General features: G+C 57.3%; 8 protein-coding genes across 8 annotated transcripts; 4 read left to right on the forward strand and 4 right to left on the reverse strand.

The window, feature by feature from the left end:
- Positions 1-24: 24 nt before the first annotated feature.
- BKCO1_19000210 (c6 zinc finger domain containing protein) lies at positions 25-2,369 on the forward strand (the record flags this gene model as incomplete). Its single annotated transcript, XM_020272006.1, has 2 exons — positions 25-188; positions 254-2,369. 2 exons carry the CDS (start codon positions 25-27, stop codon positions 2,367-2,369), a joined length of 2,280 nt encoding a protein of 759 aa, XP_020131307.1.
- A 99-nt stretch (positions 2,370-2,468) lies between these two features.
- BKCO1_19000211 (endoribonuclease l-psp) lies at positions 2,469-2,986 on the reverse strand (the record flags this gene model as incomplete). Its single annotated transcript, XM_020272007.1, has 3 exons — positions 2,469-2,567; positions 2,626-2,852; positions 2,926-2,986. The coding sequence occupies 3 exons, from the start codon at positions 2,984-2,986 to the stop codon at positions 2,469-2,471; spliced, it is 387 nt and encodes a 128-aa protein (XP_020131306.1).
- Positions 2,987-3,508: 522 nt separating this feature from the next.
- BKCO1_19000212 (major facilitator superfamily transporter) lies at positions 3,509-5,733 on the reverse strand (the record flags this gene model as incomplete). Its single annotated transcript, XM_020272008.1, has 7 exons — positions 3,509-3,843; positions 3,964-4,179; positions 4,271-4,356; positions 4,439-4,579; positions 4,710-5,079; positions 5,185-5,278; positions 5,359-5,733. The coding sequence occupies 7 exons, from the start codon at positions 5,731-5,733 to the stop codon at positions 3,509-3,511; spliced, it is 1,617 nt and encodes a 538-aa protein (XP_020131305.1).
- An 831-nt stretch (positions 5,734-6,564) lies between these two features.
- BKCO1_19000213 (carbohydrate-binding module family 50 protein) lies at positions 6,565-7,369 on the reverse strand (the record flags this gene model as incomplete). Its single annotated transcript, XM_020272009.1, has 2 exons — positions 6,565-7,208; positions 7,267-7,369. 2 exons carry the CDS (start codon positions 7,367-7,369, stop codon positions 6,565-6,567), a joined length of 747 nt encoding a protein of 248 aa, XP_020131304.1.
- A 2,111-nt stretch (positions 7,370-9,480) lies between these two features.
- Positions 9,481-10,646, forward strand: BKCO1_19000214 (glycoside hydrolase family 28 protein; the record flags this gene model as incomplete). The annotated part of the gene is made up of 2 exons (XM_020272010.1): positions 9,481-10,294; positions 10,357-10,646. The coding sequence occupies 2 exons, from the start codon at positions 9,481-9,483 to the stop codon at positions 10,644-10,646; spliced, it is 1,104 nt and encodes a 367-aa protein (XP_020131303.1).
- Positions 10,647-11,988: 1,342 nt separating this feature from the next.
- On the forward strand, positions 11,989-13,194 carry BKCO1_19000215 (nad-binding oxidoreductase with nad-binding rossmann-fold domain; the record flags this gene model as incomplete). The annotated part of the gene is made up of 4 exons (XM_020272011.1): positions 11,989-12,176; positions 12,264-12,814; positions 12,933-13,069; positions 13,126-13,194. 4 exons carry the CDS (start codon positions 11,989-11,991, stop codon positions 13,192-13,194), a joined length of 945 nt encoding a protein of 314 aa, XP_020131302.1.
- A 395-nt stretch (positions 13,195-13,589) lies between these two features.
- On the reverse strand, positions 13,590-15,063 carry BKCO1_19000216 (plc-like phosphodiesterase; the record flags this gene model as incomplete). The annotated part of the gene is made up of 3 exons (XM_020272012.1): positions 13,590-14,839; positions 14,888-14,992; positions 15,054-15,063. 3 exons carry the CDS (start codon positions 15,061-15,063, stop codon positions 13,590-13,592), a joined length of 1,365 nt encoding a protein of 454 aa, XP_020131301.1.
- A 977-nt stretch (positions 15,064-16,040) lies between these two features.
- Positions 16,041-17,770, forward strand: BKCO1_19000217 (leucine rich repeat domain protein; the record flags this gene model as incomplete). Its single annotated transcript, XM_020272013.1, has 2 exons — positions 16,041-16,606; positions 16,657-17,770. The coding sequence occupies 2 exons, from the start codon at positions 16,041-16,043 to the stop codon at positions 17,768-17,770; spliced, it is 1,680 nt and encodes a 559-aa protein (XP_020131300.1).
- Between the last annotated feature and the right edge of the window lie 748 nt (positions 17,771-18,518).

Genomic DNA, 18,518 nt, shown 5'->3' on the forward strand with positions numbered 1-18,518 from the left:
CGCGATGCCTGCGACGCGTCCGCCATGATCACCACCGCGCCCGCCCGCGCCAATCAAGCCTGCAGGCGCTGCTACAACCGCAAGAAGAAGTGCTCCAGGACCCTCCCGCGATGCCAGGCATGCGAGCACTCGGGTGTGCAGTGCAGCTTCGAGGAGCAGCAGGAAGAGACCGGCTTGTTCTACATCTCGTGCGTGCTTGTCGCTGTTTCCCCGGTTCCCGCCCCGCAATCTGCTGACGGCCCTTGTTGCACAGCTACGTTCGTGGGTTGGAGCAGCGCGTAGCTCGGCTTGAAGCACAGCTTCGCGACCCCTCTTCCACCAGCCCAAACCTGTCCGTGGCCACTCCCATTGAGCCCAGTCCGCCCGTACTGCCAGACCAAGACCAGCCACGGTCGGTTGCCGTCCAGTCGGACAGGGCAACGGATGCTTCAAGCGCCCTGGGCCAAGGGTCTCGAATCAGTACCAAGGACGAGCGCGGAGACCAACTGGCGTCCGAGCTAAAACAGCTGTCGTTGGAGGCTACTGCCGACAGATATCTGGGTTCCTCTTCTGGTGTCTCGTTTGCGCGCTTGACTCAGGCAGTCTTGCGTCGCTTGAAGCCTGATCAGCTTCCCTTCAGCTTCGAAGTCACCCAACAAGACCAGCCCTCCGAGAACGACATTTCAATCGCTGCTCCGAACAACGCGCCTGGGAATGAGTCATCAGCTCTGCAGTATCCAGCTTGTCTACCGCCCAGGGAGCAAGCATTTCGCCTGGCCGAGTTTTACTGGTCACATACGCATACGTTATACCCCTTTGTCCGGAAAGTGTGGTTCATGGAACGGCTCAAATCAATGTATTCTGTGACAGAGCCCCAGAGTCTGGAAAGCTGTGGGCCGTGGCTCTATACCATGTGGATGGTCTTTGCAATTGGATCCACGACCTGGTCGGCAATCGTCCCCGATGGGTCCGAGTCCGAGTCTGTCCGATTCTTCAACAATGCCATGACCTATTTCTACAGAGCCTTGTCAAGCGGCAATATGGCTGCTCTGGATGCCCTGCTTCTGCAAGTCTCGTACTCCTTCTTCAACCGTGTTGGTTCCAACACGTGGTACTTGGTGGGCTCCGCCATCCGCCTTGCCGTTGGCACGGGACTTCACACGGCACCGAACGACAGCACTCGGCAACTGCCCCTCGACGTACAAGAATACAGGAAGCGCCTTTTCTGGAGTCTGTACATGATGGACAGAGTCGTTTCCATTTCTCTTGGCCGGCCTTTCGGAATCTGCGATGACGACATCGAAGTCGCCATCTTCACCGAGGTCGATGATGAGAATATCCTGCCCGATAGGATCCTACCACAACCTCCGCTCAAGGCGTCCGAAATGGCCGTACCGCTGCACATACTGTCCCTGAGAAGAATCGCTGGCGAAATATTCGAACAGGTGTATTCAAACAAGAATCGGTACCTGCCTCCTGCTGATCGTGATGAGATTCTCGGCGCGCTTCATGCCAAGTTGGTTGAGTGGCGCCGCACGATGCCCTTCCCCTTGCCTCAAACGCGGATACTGCAAGTTCCCCACACAAGTACGGCCTGGTACGACCTCAATTACTACACGCATCTCATCATGCTCTACAGGCCATCTCCGCTGTGTCCTGTCCTCACCTTGGAGAAAGTCCACTTGATTGCAGAAGCATCCGCAATGGCAATCAGGCAGATTGAAGCCATGCACCATGACCAACGATACGCCTTCAACTGGCTCAACCTGTTCAATGTCTTTACCATTACTCTTACCCTCATTTACTCCATCACGGCGCAGCCAGAAGCTCTCTCTACATATTTACAAAGATCCGATGCTCTGAAGGATCTCGATAGAGCAAGCAGCGTTCTTGAAAATTTCTCTACCAAGTTTCCGACTGCTCTGAAATGCCGCGCTATTGTTCACGATGTTTCGCAGAGATTGAGATCTCATATGAGCCCTGATGACATGACTGACTCCGACGGTAACGATTCAGGTCTTCGAGCCGATAAGCTCTTGTTGAGCGCACCTCCAGGCGGACTACACTTGGCACCTGATGGTTCGCAGATGGATGAGATATCGTTCCCATCCTTTGCCACGGGCAATCTGTCATTCGACGAGCTCCAGAACCAGGTAGCCGGTACAGGGTACTCGCCGGGAGCCGGCAGCGCTGTGGGTGACTCCCAAAACACTGCCTCGGCCATGTCGGACAGCGGATTGCCTCCAGATTTTCGTTTAGCTGCGACGACGACTCCATTTGGAGACGCCGCCGCACAGTTCATGGCAGCCGGCATAGGCACGGGTGAAACAGCTGGTATGGATCTGGATGAGGAATTCATGAACCTTCTTGGCGGCAATTTTGAATCATGAAGGTGAGGAGCAGGAAGTGAGACAGGGACCTTTGTCAATTTTCCAAATTGCGTTCAGCCATGACACCAATCAAAAGTCGATGCTTTCTCCTTTGCCTCTCTATTTCACTGCAGCTACCATTTCCATCTCGACGCTTGCACCGGCAGGCAGTCCGTTGACAAACACGCAGGCTCTCGGTGGCTTCGGATCCGGCATCATCTGATCCATCTTCAGTGCTTCTTCCCTTTCGAAAATGCGGAACAGAACCGCGACTCACAGCTTTATACACCTCGTTCATACCGGCGTATTCGGACTGATCCACCATGTAGATGTTCACCTTGACAACGCGCTCCAACGAACTACCGGCAGCTTCGAGGATGGCGGATAGGTTCCTCAAGACCTGCTTCGTCTGCGACGCAATGTCTTCGCCGACGAGCGTGCCGGCGACGTCTGCGCCGATCTGCCCGGTCGTATAGACCACGTTGTTGAATACTTTGGCGTGGTCTTTTGCCCAATTCGACTTCAGCCATCCGCACGCACAAATTGACATCGACAACACGGTGGGTTGTTTACTTACGGAAGAGCCCAGCGGGGTAAGCGCAGGCTTTGTCGGAGAGGATGGGGGTGATGTCGGACATGGTGTTCGGTTTCGGGACAGCTGCAGAAAAAATCGAAAAAAGAGGTTCATGCTCTCGGAATGAAAATGAGGCTTTGATATATGGTGTACGTAGGAGTTGTAGCGGACCCTCGTGCGACGGCTGCTCCGCAGCAGGAAGCGTCGTCGGTTCGGCCGCCAGTCCGACATGCAGTCGAGTGGATCGACACGTACGCGCCACCCCCACTGTTGGTTTGAAAGCGCCAACTCGGCCTTCAAACCCATTGCAGTACTTGAAGGTTTCTTTGTACTGCACGAGACCAGGGAGTAATGGTTCGTACAATTCTTGGAAATATATGCGACCTGAGAAAACACCATACTAATTCCTTTGTAGTAGCCGAGCGTCGTCAGGATGAATATCGGTACGGCGACGAAGAGGAGTTCCCAGCGCCGAAGACAAACGTCCCCAACCAGCTTGCCAGCTGGCCGAGAGTAAAACGCAGAACTCTATCCGCTTCACCGACAGCCACTCAAGACTATGACCAACCCCATCCCCCTCTTTCCCTCACATGGTATACCTAAAATGCGGATTCGCCAAATCCGTCACGTCGCCCTCCCCCATGCTCCTCCCGACCCGCTCGCGCTCCTCCTCGCCGACGCCGCTCTCGGCCGCGGCGCGGTCGCGCGCCCGGTTCTGGCGCACGTAATACACGCGCCAGGCGCAGATGAGGAGGAACTCGGCGCCGAGCGCGACGGAGGCGCCGATGGTGCCGGGCACGTAGCGCGGGGCGTCGGCGGCCTTGAAGATCTGCGAGCCGCACATGTTGCCGACGCAGTAGCCGAGGAAGGTGGCCGAGGAGATGATGGTCTTTTTCGTGCGGCCGGCGACGTTGGAGGGGACTGCGGGGAAGGTGGGAGTGGTGACGAGGTCAGCGGGGCTCGCTCTGATATTTTCGTTCTTTTTTTTTTTTTTGCTTTTTTACTTTACCCCTTCAAGAGGAAGAGGGGAAATCGACTTACTCAACGTCCAGGCCAAGAAGAGGGAGAGCACAAAAGGTACCGTCATCAAGTACATGCCCCACTTGATCCAGCGGTTCGCGTACGTGTTGTCCAGCAGCGCCAGCGCGAGCATGCCGACGAAGGGCGGGATGGTGGCGGCGGCCATGATGTACATGCGCCTGTTGGCCACCTTGCGCGTGTAGATGCCGACGATCAAGAAGATGACCAGGGACGTGACTGCCGTTGCGCCGTCAATCAACATGTACACACATCACCACGCGATGGATCGACCGTCGTCGTCGGATCAGCAAAAGAAAGAATCCCTTACCGGAACGTGGGATCTCGATGAGCAGGACCTGGAGCTCGTCAAAGCCGAATGACTTGTACATGAGTCCCCCGAACGTTGTCAAAGCGCTTTTTGTATAGGGGATCAGCTTTTTGCCGGCCTGTGTCGCTGCCATATCGAGCCGGGGGGGAGGAAGAAGAAGTAACATACCCGTTTGGCACCGAGGACAGAAAGGCGTTGATCATGCTGAACCACAGCTGCGGGTCGCGGAAAGCCTCTCCGACCTGCGGCCACGACCACTTGACGCCGGTCACGTCACGGCCGGCCTTGTTCTTCAGGATGCGGGCAGCACTATTTGAAAAGCGGCCGACGGTCAGCCCGTACGTGTCGAAAAAACCCCTGGTTTGAGAGAGAGAGAGAGAGAGAGAGAGAGAGAGAGAGACGGGGGCAAAAAGCCGAAAGGAAAAAAAAAAGCACTCACGCCATGCGCTTCTCCTCCGTGCTCATCCAGCGCACCTCCTTGGGGCTGCCGAGCAGGGCGAAGCAGATGAGGGCGAGCACGATGGTGGTGGCGCCGAGGAAGAGCGAGATGCAGCGCCAGGGGGCGAGGCCGCCGTAGCGCTCGGCGTGCGAGCCGATGCCGTACATGACGAGGTTGGCGATGATGCCGAAGCCGGCGTTGGCCGACTGCCAGAAGAGCGCCCGCGACGAGTGCTCCTCGCGCCGGTACCACGACCCCACCACGAGCACGAACCCCGGCGATATCGTGCACTCGAAGAAGCCCTGCAGCCCGCGGATGGCCATGAGGTGCGTCCAGTTTTGCGCGGCGGCGATGGCGATGACGCAGACGCCTGCGGTTGGGAAGGACGCGGCGGCAATGGTCAGTCACAGACGTACGTTCTGATCGGGATGATGGGGGGGAGGGACGGAGTGGGCGGTTTATTTAGTCTGCGTACCCCAGCAAAGCATGTATATGCTGAGCGACCGGCCCAGGGCCCAGCGCTGCAGGAGGAAGTTGGACGGGAACTCTCCGCAGAGGTAGGTGATGTACTGGAGGCCATTCAGGCCGACGTTAATAGTCTGCCCGCTCGCTGGCTCAAGCAGCGTCAAGGCGGAAGCGGCCCACGTACGAAGATGGTTGTCAGCCACGAGTACTGCTGGCCCACGAGGCCCGTGTCCTCGCGCAGGCCGAAGATGGCCTGGGTGCTGAGGGCCGTCTTGTCCGTCTGCTGGATGCCGTAGCAGAACCACATCAGCGGCAGCAGGTACCTGTCGATCTTGCGCAGGAGCGTCTTGTACTGCTCCTCGGTGTAGTCCGACTCGCGGATCTCGTCGCCGTCCTGGTAGCTGACGGCAACGACGTCGACGTCTTCTTCGACCGCGGTGGCGGCGCCCCTCTTCTCGTCCATGGCCTTCTCGTCGCTGCTGCGCGAGTTGTTTGGGGATGCGCGGCCGTCGGCGTCGGCTTGAACCGCCATGTGCGATGGGTCGGATGTCGAAGTCATGGCTCAGATCAAGGGACAAAAGGCCCCGTGGAAAAAAAGAGAAAACAAAAACACAGTGGCAACGTCGGGGAGCTTTGGTAGAATGACGACGGGCATGGCCAGGAACCCCGCTCTTAAATACCAACAGTGCGACACGCGTACCTTTGCAGAAGTCCGGCTGAGGATCCCGAGAAGATGGGCAGATAGGTTGCATCTGGGGCAATCGGACGAGCTTGGCGGGCCAGATGGCTTGGTTGCCAAGGTTGTATACAGATAAGAGGCGGAAGACCCAGCTATGCTGCGCCGGGCCAGAGGCAAGAAGCGTTGGGGGTCGATAACGTACCACGCTCGTTTCCATAGCGTACCACTTGGTAGTAATTGGCGGGGTGGTACGCTATGGAAACGAGGGTTGTACATACGTTATCGACTCCCGCAGCGTTGCAGAGGCGTGTATGGTTGCAGGGGGTTGTGTTTACCATTGAGGAAGAGGCCCGAGATAACGCAGGCTTGGCGGGCTGCGACCACTCAGTCGCCGTTGATCAAAAGTGGGAGAGGGAAAGCTGGGGTAAGAAACGGGCTTGAGCTGGTGGGTCTAACCCGTCTTGGCAACTGGCCCCTGTCGTGCCTGTCTTCTGCTGGTCGCGCCAAGTTCGCCGTCTGTGATGGCTGGTGCTTGCCGGTGCTTGACGGTGCTTCTAGTTCACGGGACGGATAAAACGAAGAAGATGTCTCTGAAATACTTTTCTAGAAGGAAAGTCTAAATTTCTTTCAGCCCCGCCGCAAGGGCTAAGTATGTACAACGAGCCCTGGTCAACGCCGAGCAAGCTACCTTCATGAAACACTTCTCTTCAATTAATACGCCGGTGCCGTCCAGTTTCCACCTGCATTCTCCTCTTCAGCGCTCGAAAGGCCGGGGATGGATGCACAATAACTCGGCAGAGTGATGACTTGGCCAGGCTGCAAGGAGTCCACAGCGACGCCCGGGTTGAGGGCCAAGATCTGGCCTGCGGACGTCAAGTACTTCTCGGCGAGGTCCACGAACACGTCGCCCGGCTGGATGGTGTATGGGCTGATGTTGCACTGTGTGCCGGGGCATACGGGGATATTGACGACCTGGCCAATTTCAATCAAGTCCGGGTTGGGGATGTTCTGGGAGTTGGCCTGGATGATGGAGTCGAGGGTGATGTTGAAGAGGGCGGACAGCGCCGACAGCGAGTCGCCGCTCTGCACGATGTAGAAGCCCGGCCCGCCCGGGATGCAAGTCGCCGTCGGTGTCGTCTGCGGCCCCAGGCAGGTCGTGTTATCCGGGAAGCAAGTCTGCGGGGGGATGACAAGCGTGTCGCCAGTGATGATGAGGTTCGGGTTGGTAAGGTTGTTGGCCTGGAAAATATCGCAGGCGCCGCGGTTGAACTGGCCCGCAATGGTCGTCAGGGTGTCGCCAGACTGGATGACGTATTGTTGGGTCGAGGTGTCAAGGGCGATGGTGCCGTTGCAGACTGAGAGACATCAATATCGCTCGCTCGAGGCGGACGAGGCATGTTGGAGGAGGCTTACGTTGGCGAGCTGCAAGGCGGGCCTCCGAGTTTGGCGGAAGAGTTGCTGCTTCACCAGATGCCAGCAGGCCCACGGCTGCGGCAAAGACGTATTTCAAGAGCATCTTGGGTCGGGGTTGTGAAAGACGAGTTGCAAAGGAATGTATGAGTCCTGGACTCTGGAGAAGCCAGTGTGTGAAGGATGCAGCGAAGGTGTTGCAGCCGCAATTGGTGCGCAGGCCTTTTATAAGAAGCGCATTGTACGTGGTGGCGGATGAGTGCGGATGACGGGAAATGAAAAGGCAAGGGGCTGCTGTGGGTTTGTTCCCAAGATTGCTCGGTGATTTTGCACCGGGTTCCTGATGGTGTTTTAGTCAGATGCCATCGAGGGAGTCAGTTTAAGGTTTGGTAGAGGGTGATCCAGTCTGTGCACAGTGTGCCGGAGCAGAACGGATGACCATGTCGTCCCGCGGGTACCTGAGCCTGCAATCAATCCGAGTCGCGGGGCTGTCGAAGGGCGATGCACAAGCAAGCAAGCATGGCTAAGCTACCGCTTGTGGTTTGGCCCTTCTGAATGTCTGAGGAAACGAGCCGTTTGTCGGGCGTGAGCGAGGAGGAGTAGTCTGATCAGCAATTCGGGCAGTGAGATTAATTGGCTTTGTGCCACTTAGAGAGCCTGTGGGATACCTGGCCCGAAAACGAGTGCTCAGAGTCATACACAGTAGAGAGAGACACGAGTCAGACTGGTCGGTGCAGGGCCGAGCAAGTCATGCGTCCTTGAGTGCGGGGAGCTTGAGCAAAGAGAACAAAATGGCTGTTCAACTGGCGGTACGACTGGCGGTACGACTGGCGGTACGACCACGACGATCCATGACATCATGCCACGCGGGCCCACGAGCAAAACAGGTGGACCCTTACAGGCCCGCATACCGCAGAAGAGCAAAAAAAGATGATTGTTCGGTTTTATGCGACACCTGTGAGATTCGAACTCACGCTCCCGAAGGAACTGGCTAACAACTTCTTTCGTGCGGAAAGTAGCAGGCCAGCGCGTTAACCACTCCCTGATTTTGTTGTTAGAATGGAGCTCTGACGGTGAGAAATTGAAGAGATTTCACATACGCCAAAGTGCCAATTGCTGAGTTCGATGTTTAGAAGCCCACCCTCAACAAATATATACCATACATACGCAAACTCGAGAAGATGGCAAGCGACGCAACAGTCTACTGCGTCACCAAGGCATATACGTGCGACATGACGAATTGCTTGGTTCAGCCGGTCGCTCCCTCGAATCGCTGCCCATCTAGGTGATGACGGACATGACCATGTCTCCTAAGAAGAGAAGAGAAACGTGCCGGCCGGGTCGGATTTATGCACCGTTACTAAATAAACAAATAGATGAATTATGCCCCCGTAGCAACGCCCCCATTGTGCATATTTGCCCCAAAGTAAAGGTGCAATCTAGTTATCAGAGGATGGATCTAAGGCTGCAGCAGTTACGTCCGGATTTCGACCAACACCAAATGGCCCCTTGAGAAGGACCGATGGCGCACTCTGCGATACGGGAGGCTCCGCAGTGGGGTTGTCGCCCTGGGTGATTTCGTTTGGGTGTTTCGGCTGGCCTGCGGGATTGAAACGCCCACAACCAAACCACCACCATCACCACCATCACCACCGCTCCGCCCCGCCCGCATCTTTCCAGCTATCGCTATCTCGACACCGCCCTCTAACTGCCCTTGCAGCAGATGCGCCGCCCCTCGCCCGCTGCTCTGAATTTGCTCGCCATGAGGCCTCACGTGCCAAGGTGCATCGCCAGGCCAAGCTTCCGTCGCTCATGAGCTTAATGGCTGCCGAGTTCCGTCCCCTGCGGAACTGCTGTGCCGGTCTTCATGCGTGGACTTCATGTCACGGCTTCCGCCACCCGAGCGCCAGCCCCACCTCACCACTGGCCGGACGTGCGCCTCTCCCGCCATGCGGCGCCTTCCGTCGGCACTTCCACAGCAGTCAAGCTTAGAGAGAAGCTGCTGCCAATGCTGCGCCCATCTGGTCTTAGCAATCTTAGCCCTCATGGCCTTCTGTATCACAGTACGAGGTCGGCAGCAGCCTGTAGACCACCACTTCTGCTATTTAAGTCCATCCTGACGGCCCAGAGTGCTGTTTTCCATCCATCATCCCGACCACCCATTCTCTCCTTCTCTTCATAGCATTCGCTCTTTGCAACCCACACTCGTTGAACAAAATGGTCAAGCCTTCCACCCTCCTTCTCGGCGCCGGCGCCGCCTTCGCTGCCGCTGCTCCCACCGAGCTTGCCGAGCGTTCCAGCTGCACCTTCACCGATGCTGCCTCCGCCATCAAGGGCAAGAGTTCCTGCAGCACCATCACCCTGAAGAACATCAGCGTTCCTGCTGGCGAGACTCTTGACATGACCAAGCTTAAGTCAGGCACCCAGGTCGTCTTCGAAGGAACCACCTCCTTCGGCTATAAGGAGTGGAAGGGTCCCCTTATTTCCGTCTCCGGCACCGATATTACTGTTACCGGTGCTTCTGGTCATGTTATTGACGGCAACGGTGCTAAGTGGTGGGACGGCAAGGGCACCAACGGTGGCAAGACTAAGCCTAAGTTCTTCTACGCCCACTCGCTTAAGGGCAAGTCCGTCATTAAAGGCCTAAACGTGAAGAATACCCCCGTCCAGGGCTTCTCCGTTAATAGCTCTGAGGGCCTCACCCTCGACAGCATCAAGATTGACAACACCGATGGTGATAAGACCGACGGTGGCCACAACACGGATGCTTTCGACGTTGGCAGCTCCTCCGACATTACTATCAGCAACGCCAACATCCAGAACCAGGATGACTGTCTTGCCATCAACTCCGGCACTAACATCAAGTTTACTGGCGGCACCTGCTCCGGGGGGCACGGCATCTCTATTGGCTCTGTTGGTGGCCGCAAGGACAATACCGTCAAGGGTGTTACTGTCGAAAACTCGACCATTAAGAACTCCCAGAACGGTGTTCGCATCAAGACCGTGTACGGCGCCACTGGCTCCGTGTCTGGTAAGCATTCCTGCCACGTTCCCAGCCTGTGGAGCAGACCAGCGCTGACAACCCCTCTACAGACGTCACCTACAACGACATCACCCTCGAGAACATCGAGAAGTACGGTCTCGTTATCCAGCAGGACTACGAGAACGGGTCCCCCACCGGCACCCCCACCACCGGTGTCCCCATCACCGACGTTACCATGAAGAACATCAAGGGCACGGTCAAGTCCAGCGGCATCAACGAGTACATTCTCTGCGGCAAGGGCTCGTGCTCGAATTGGAAATCGAGCGGAGTGTCCATCACTGGCGGCACCAAGAAGAAGACCTGCTCGAACATTCCCAGCGGCTCTGGCCTCTCTTGCTAAACGCCTCGCTCGTGGGACCATATTGCCTTGGATCGGCCTGCAGTGGGCGAAATCCCACTAAAAGCGACTTGGAGTTTTCTTGGCCATCATTCTCTGTAAATATCTGATTTTGTCATGTTTTTAATCAAACAAGAGCGCATTGCTGCTTGCAGCGCATACACAACCACTGTCACAAAGCACTTCAGATGTGAAACCGAATCATGAAGCATCATTTCCGAGCAGTCTTCTCGAATGCAAGCTGCACGCCATCCACTGCCCCTTTTCTAACCGCCATGACCAAACACCCCACACCCTCCACACAACCACGCGACAACGCGGTGATAAGACCACTGGAAAACTGTTGCATCACACCCAAAGCCTACAAGAAAAACAAATAAAAACGCATCAACCCAAACCACCAACGAAATTTCCATCGCGTCAGCCCCCCATCATGCAAACAAACCTTTCAGCCCCCTCTCCAAAATATGCTCTGCGTTGCCGACGTACCCGTGCCGCCGCACGAACGCTCTCAAAAAAAAGAAAAAAAAAATACGAACTGCCCCCGAACTAAAAGTTCGGAAATAAGGCCCAGATAGCTTCCTGAATTAGAGGTGAGACAAAGCGATAAGCTTTCAGTCGATCAAACACCGGCCGGCCGACCAGCAATTAGGTGCGGCGGCGCGTGCGCAACCATAGAGCGACCCGCCTCATGCCGCATGTTCCGTTTCGCTTTTTTTTTTTTTAGATTCTTTGCTGGCGACCCGTCGGGTTTTGCTCGGTCCTCAGGTAGGTAGGCAGGCAGGCAGGTAGTAGTACAGTGAAAGACGAGACCAAAATGCGAAAGTCGTGGCCGCTTCCGCCCGCCCACTCTCTGTCGGCGCGTCCGACAAGGACCGCGGGTGCTGCGACGCGGGGCGCGGGGTACGTGCCGTGAATGTCTTGCGAGCCCAAGATGCCTCCATTCGAACCTTCCACTTCGTTTGCAACTCGCTTCTCAGTCGGAAATGGCTGCGGCAATTGGGAATCTGTTTGACGTCAAGGGTCGCATTGCTCTCGTCACCGGCGGGAGCAGTGGGATTGGGCTGATGATTGCGAAGGTACGTACAAGCATCAGTTTGACGCCTTTCTTTTTTTTTTTTCCCCCCTCTCACTTCACACTCTGAGATCGAAGCCCTTCTCTTCACCCTGAGAAGAAATAAAAGATGCGGCGAAAAGACCCAAGCCGCAATAATTAAAATAACAGCCCTTCCAAACCTCTTACCAGAGACTGGACGTATTTCAACTACTCAAGTAGGCAGTCGAATCCCATGTCTGGATAGAGTTTGGCAACTCCCAACCTCACACCTCACATTCGCGTCCGCACATGTGCTTCAACCGCACGCCCACACAGGAAGAGACTAGTTGGCTAACCTCTCCTCGTCCACCACCACCACAGGGTCTCGTCACCAACGGCGCCCGCGTCATCATCACCGCCCTCCCCACCGACCCCATCGACGCCGCCGTCCACGAGCTCAACGACCTCGGCTCCCCCAGCGGCGGAACAGCAGAAGGGTCAAACACCACCACCACCCATTAAAATAAATAAACAAATAAAAAAAACCCCCGACCTAACCCCTCTCTCTTCTCTTCTCCCTACAGCTTCCCGACCGACCTCTCCACCAAACCCGCCATCGCCTCCCTCGCCGCCCACCTCACCACCACCCTGCGCCTCCCGCACCTCGACATGCTCATCTCCAACGCCGGCATCCGGCGCGACGCGCCCACGCCGTGCACCAACGACGGCGGCGTCGCCGCGGCCGACCTGGCCGACCTGCAGGCGAGCATGTGGTCGCACCGGGCGGGCGACTGGGCCGACAGCTTCGCCGTCAACACGACGGCGCACTACTTCCTCAGCGTCGCGCTGGTGCATCTGCTGGCCGCGGCGGCCGAGAGGATGGTGGCGATCGACGAGCCGGCCGGGGGAGGGGGGACAGGATCAGGGACAGGACTGGGGACGACTGCCGTCAAGGGCAGGGAGCTGGGGTGCGGCAGCGTCGTCGTGACGAGCTCGTGCGCGAGCATGCACAACTGCACCAACGTCGACCTGACGAGCTATGCGACGAGCAAGGCCGCGACCGACCATCTGGTGGCGTTGCTGGCGGCCAAGTTTGCGCGCTTCTATGTGCGGGTGAACGCCATCAATCCGGGTTGTACGTCTTCTTCCTTTTCTTTTCTTTTCTTTCGCGTTTGCTTTGAGGCCGCGCGCGTGGTCGATCGGGTGAATGGGGGGCGGTACTGTGCTGATTTGGACGTGTGTGCGTTTTTCAGTCGTGCCCAGTAACATGAATCCCGTGGGCGCCGAGGGAAACATGTTTGCCAATTTGTTTGACAAGGTCCCTGCGCGGAGGGCGGGGAGGCTGGAGGATATTGCGGGAACGGTGCTGTATCTATGCAGTCAGGCTGGAGTGAGTGATTCTGTCTCAGAAATCAGACTTTGGACTGTAGCTGACGTGTTTTGTAGGCGTATGTCGATGGGCGCTGTCTGTGCGTGGACGGTGGTAGGGTTCTCGTAGCAAACGGTCAAGAGTGAAAAATGCAAGACAGATGAACACCTGAAGCTGCGCCAACGGTATTTGTGACCGAGCTGACGTACATGAAGCTGATGAAGAGATGGCTGCGGCAGACCTGGCCAGTATTGTTAAAGCAGTACCAACACGGTGAACACCAATTCGACGTGTACGCAACGTCCTGGAACTTGGCATGACAGAGGTCAAGTGCTCCTCCCAATTAGTGGAAAATTTCAGTGTCGTCGAATCTAGGGTCAACGGATGATCGATAAATTGATAACGTTCAAGACTGCCCGAACGGTATTCGAGCATAGGTTGGGGTATATACAAGAGGCTGGGAGAGAACAGAGACAAGTCCAGACATTATAGTAGACTCTCGCTAAAACACAATATGCGTAAAAGACATTACCATAAATCATTAAGTGCGACCCGCAATGCCGTTGACTGCGAGTGCCAAGGCCGCGATTTCAGTGGACGGGGCCGATGCATCCTGATCAAAGGTTCCAAAGAGATCCATGTACAGGACGTTGGGGTAGCTTTGGGAGGTGAAATTATCAAAATGCTCGAAAAGCGGCTGATATGCTTTACCAGCAAGCTCCAGGATCGAGTTCAAGTCTCCTGGAATGGGAATGCTGCCCCAGATGGTATCGACGACGTCTTCCGTTAATGTCCAAGACAGCAAAAAGAAACCGTCATCAGGCTTCGTGCGTTTGCTGGAGAGTTTTGAGAGCTGATCTGAAGCCATGGTGTCCAACTCATCCGTATTTGAATATTCGTTGTAGAATGGAAAGTTGGGCGAGCTTGCGACTATTCCCTGGGCAAAGTAGTTTCCAAGGGTGATGCCGCTGGGAAGCTCGGCAACAATCAGGACACATGGGTCGCTGCCGATGAACTGGTTGAGCGTCCGCTGTGACAAGTCCTCTGAAGTCGAGACCCCGGTTGTGTTGAAGCGATGGTTGATGGTTTGGAGCTGGGTAAAGAGAGTGTTCCATTGATCCTGAGACAGGTCTGCGTAATCGTTGTCCGTGTCGATCGTGTGCGAGATGTCTAGAATGATCAATTCATCATACTTGGCGGTGAAGGAGTTGATGTTGTCGATCATGTCGCTCAACGATTGCCCGTTTGCTCCCTGCCAGCCAACGATCTTCGTGTCGGAGTAGTGACCGGCATAGAATTTCCCGGAGCTGATGACAGGACGGATGTCGAACCAGCGGGAACCGGCGGCCAGTTGGTCGGCGATGCTGAACTTCTGGGTCAGAGTATTTGTGTCCCTGACCAAGCCAGTGTGTGCGTTGAACTCGCTCATGCCGGCATCATGCGAGCCCGGCATACAGATCTGGCGCAGCTTGCGGTCGCCAAGAGTTGCCAGGTTCTGGTGCATCCAGTCGACAGACGGGTTGTTCGAGGTAAAGGCCCCATCGTCGCCGCCCAAGACCAGGTTGACAGCGTTGTTGTGGTTCCAGCCAAGGCTGATGGTGCTCCCCACGGGGTTGTTCTCGGTCTCAACAGCCTCAAGGTAAACCTCGAGGTTGAAACCGTCGGTGTTTCTAGCTTGGACCTGGAAAGTGGCTGAGCTTCCAGCCATGGCATACACGGCTTCACCGCCGTCATCCCTCTGGTCCTTTCCAGGGTCCTGGTCCCATTCGACATATACAGGGATGGAGGCACCTGTGCAACATGAGTAAGAAGCGAGGGCACATGACTGGGGATGCATACCAGATGCAACGGTCGAGGGGAAGGACCACGCCTTCATTTGATACGAGCTCTGGCTGCTGAGGGTCCACGGGTGTGGAGTGCCATTGATTAGGTCGATGGTTCCGCCTGGCGACGAGTCAGTGTTGGACGAAGCCGCCAGCAGAGGCGGGACGACAGCACGACATACCTTGACCCATGGTTAATAGCTAGGCGAGAGAGGGCTGCTTGGACGAAGGAGAGGCGAATTACTCGATTATGCATCCTGCAGGGCGGGCAACGGCGAGGCTTTAAATGCCGGGACAGCAAGCAGGAATGGGCTCGTGGTTTCATGGCTTCAGGTCAGGGCGGCCCCGCAGCACCCGGCCAGCTCACACATGGTCCCTGAGGCCAGCAGGAGGCAAACACGGGCGGTGCAATGGGCCGGGGGTCCAATCAGCAGGGCGGGCTGGGCCGGGAGTTGAATCAGGGCATGTATAGAGAGGCGGTTGGACGGCGTGGCTAGCGGACGGGGTGGATCTGCATCAGCAGGCGCTGCGCCGGGGCACAACGGTCTGGGCCGGAAGCAGCAGGCGCCTCCCAAGAAGAGCAGGTGAGTCGGCGGCAAGCATGATTGGGCCGCGTGCACCGCGTTCTCGACACACCTCATCAGCCGCAGCCACAGCCAGAGACATCCAGAGACTCGACACCGCCGCCCACGTGCACCGGCGTGCCTGACCGCTGCAGGTCGCAGCCAGATGAGAGACAGCGCTCGCTCCATGCGCGGCTCGGGCCTGGCGCGGGTGCGCGGGTGTCGGCAGCGATGACGCTACGGTTTAGGGGCAACCGCCCGCCCAGGGACCCGAAACGCCACGGACGCGTGCAACAACAACGCCTTCCCCGCCCTCGCGAGTCCGCAACTCCATTCCGCCACTGCCATCGCCTATCGCGATCTGCGCCTGCGATCGCCCGCGCGTGCCACCAGGGCTTCGGCCCGCCCCTTCGTGCGTGACTGCGCTCCGCGACCGCGTCCTCCTGTGCTCCCGGTATCGCTGCGCGACGCGTCGCCAGCCTCCCCCGTTGCTTTTGCTGCCGCCGCCGCCTCACGCGACAGCCCCGGCCGCCCGACGCCTGCTCTCCTCCTTTCCGCCTCGCCGTCGCTGCACAACATTGCCCTGCGCTGCCCTGCGCTGCCGCCATGTCGCGCGACTCGACCCCGCCGCTTCCGGGCCTCGAGCCCCCGAGCTCCCCGCCGCTGCTGCCAACTGCGTCAACCTCGCGCAAGAAGCGTGCCCGCTCGCAGTCGCTGCACGAGCACCACCACGCCAATGCCTTGTCCCACCACCCGTCCAGCGACCCCTTTGTCTTCTCCAGCGACGATGCGCCCGAGGACGTCGAAAACTACAACAGCCCCGCCCGCAAGAAGAGGCAGTACGCCGGCCCATGGTTCGCACACGGCCACCAGCCGAAGTCCGAACGGACGACGCCAGCCAAGGCCGACTTTTCCAGGAACCAAGACAGTGGCGTCTGGCTGCCCAGCGACTCGTCGGATGACTCGCTGATTGAGCGGCTGGCCGCCGCCAGCACTGGCCCATCCCTCTTTGGCCAGGTCCCGCGCCCCTGCGCGCCCAGCGAGCCTGACGAGAATCCGCTCCCTGTCGCGCGCCGAGTGCACGTGCCGGAGCCGCGGTCGACTGAGCATGCCGTCGCTCATGCAAAGGTGCACGAGTGCGTTGAAGAGGGGAACGAGAGGGTCGATCTATCGTGAGTTACGGCGGCCGTGACGTGGGTCTACCGGCTGCTAACTGCGACAGTGCTCTGCAATTGCGCTCCATGTCGGATGACCTTCTTGAGCCACTGGCCCATCTCATCAGGCACCCGAAGATCGGCCCCGAGGTTCCGTCCGAAGAGGCTTACGAGCCGTTCACGCCGTCACTGCAGCTCTATCTGTCGAGCAACCAGCTGCGTAGCTTGCCGGCTGCCATCTGGGAGCTGGAGAACCTCGGGGTTCTCAGCCTGCGTATCAACAAGCTGACCGACTTGTCCCCAGCTATTTCTAATCTCAAAAACCTAAAGGAGCTCAATCTGGCCGGCAACAGGCTGCGCTGGTTGCCGTGGGAGCTCTTGCGGCTCGTCCCGCCGAACGGCAATTTGACCCGGCTGAGCATCTCACCCAATCCGTTTGTGAAGGGGCTTCGCGCTTACCGGGGATTCGATATCCCTGCCGATCCGGTCAAGATGCAGCAGGCAGTGGACGAGATGAAGGCATTGTTTGAAGATGATGAGTGCGAGAATGGCGATGAGAAGGAGCAGTTGGCCTGGTCACTGAGACTTCACGAGTCTCTACTCCAGAAGATGCGAGAGGAGGCAGCCTCATCGCAGACCGCGGATGGAGACTCGTTGTCGCAAGTGCCATTCAAGCCTCCAGCGTGGAAGCAGGAGCCTGTCTTTCTCGCCTCGACTTCGGTGGCCCGAATGGAATTCGACGGTCGTCTCCAGTCCGGCTCGCCTCAAAAGCCATCGTCCACCTCCTACCACGTCACTTCTTTCCCCGTCCCCTTTGTCGGGCACACGCCCGCCGACGACATTCCGGCATCGTCTTCCCGTGTCCCCTCTCTCTTGGAGCTATCGCTTCGCTCCGCTTCCCGCGCCGTTCCTAACGCCGACCTCCTGCGCGACCTTCTCCCTCACGATACCCCCGACCCCGTCCTCCGCGCACTCGATGACGCGATCAAAGCCCAGCAGAACGGTGGCCAGCAGTGCTCCGTCTGCAACAAGAAATACATCATTCCGCGAGCCGAATGGATCGAGTACTGGCACTATGTGCCCGACTCCTTGTTCTGCTCTGGAGACGATGCTTTCCTGCCATTCTTGAGGAGGGCGTGCAGTCTGGGCTGCGCGGCTTCAGTGAAGGCAGGCGAGATCTGAGGGCAGAGGCGCTGCTTATTCTTTTCGTTTTACCCACTATTCTTTTACTGGCGGCTCCAGCTGCTTCACTCCCTGTTCGTATACGACCTGTGAATGGTGTGATTGTAATCTGTTTTTCTTTTTTTTTTTTGGAGGGGTATATTGGCGTTTGGGGGATGCGAGCGTGCTGAGATACAGTACTGGAGGGGTTAGCCGGGCGTTGGTGGATTGTTTTATGTCTGTTGACATGCAGATATCATATTTTTTGATTGCTACGCCTGATGGCGATGAGCTTCAAGACCCGAGCTTTGTGTTGCTCCATGTCTCTTGGTGAAGTTGCTCTTCATGTGGGCCGCGGGCGATGGTGGCTGATCTGGGCACATCTCTAATTGGCCACGATCAATCAAGGCCGAGCGCTTGAGAAGAGTGAGTGCATTTTGAACGTACTCTCCTACACGGCCAGTCCTCGATTGCTCTGCCTCGCAAGCTGCTGCTTGAATCCATCTGGTAAGTCTTCAGCGACTGCTCAGATCCATCGTCCTTGTATACAGGCTTACGACAGATGTCGAGACACGCCGCTTTTGATCATTTCGCATCCGACTTCCTTCGCTAGTGGCGGGGTCTTGCAACTACGTCAGCCGCAACCCCCAAGGCTCTTCTCAGGCCGCACTGCTAAGTTCTTTGCGGGGGGGTGGAGGTGACGTCGTTGCCACCAGACGCAGACCAGCGGGTTGGATGTTGTTATCCGTGGATTGGCCGCGGACGGACA

This window comes from Diplodia corticola (genome assembly GCF_001883845.1).
Source record: "Diplodia corticola strain CBS 112549 chromosome Unknown scaffold19, whole genome shotgun sequence".
Classification (NCBI taxonomy): Eukaryota; Fungi; Ascomycota; class Dothideomycetes; order Botryosphaeriales; family Botryosphaeriaceae; genus Diplodia; species Diplodia corticola.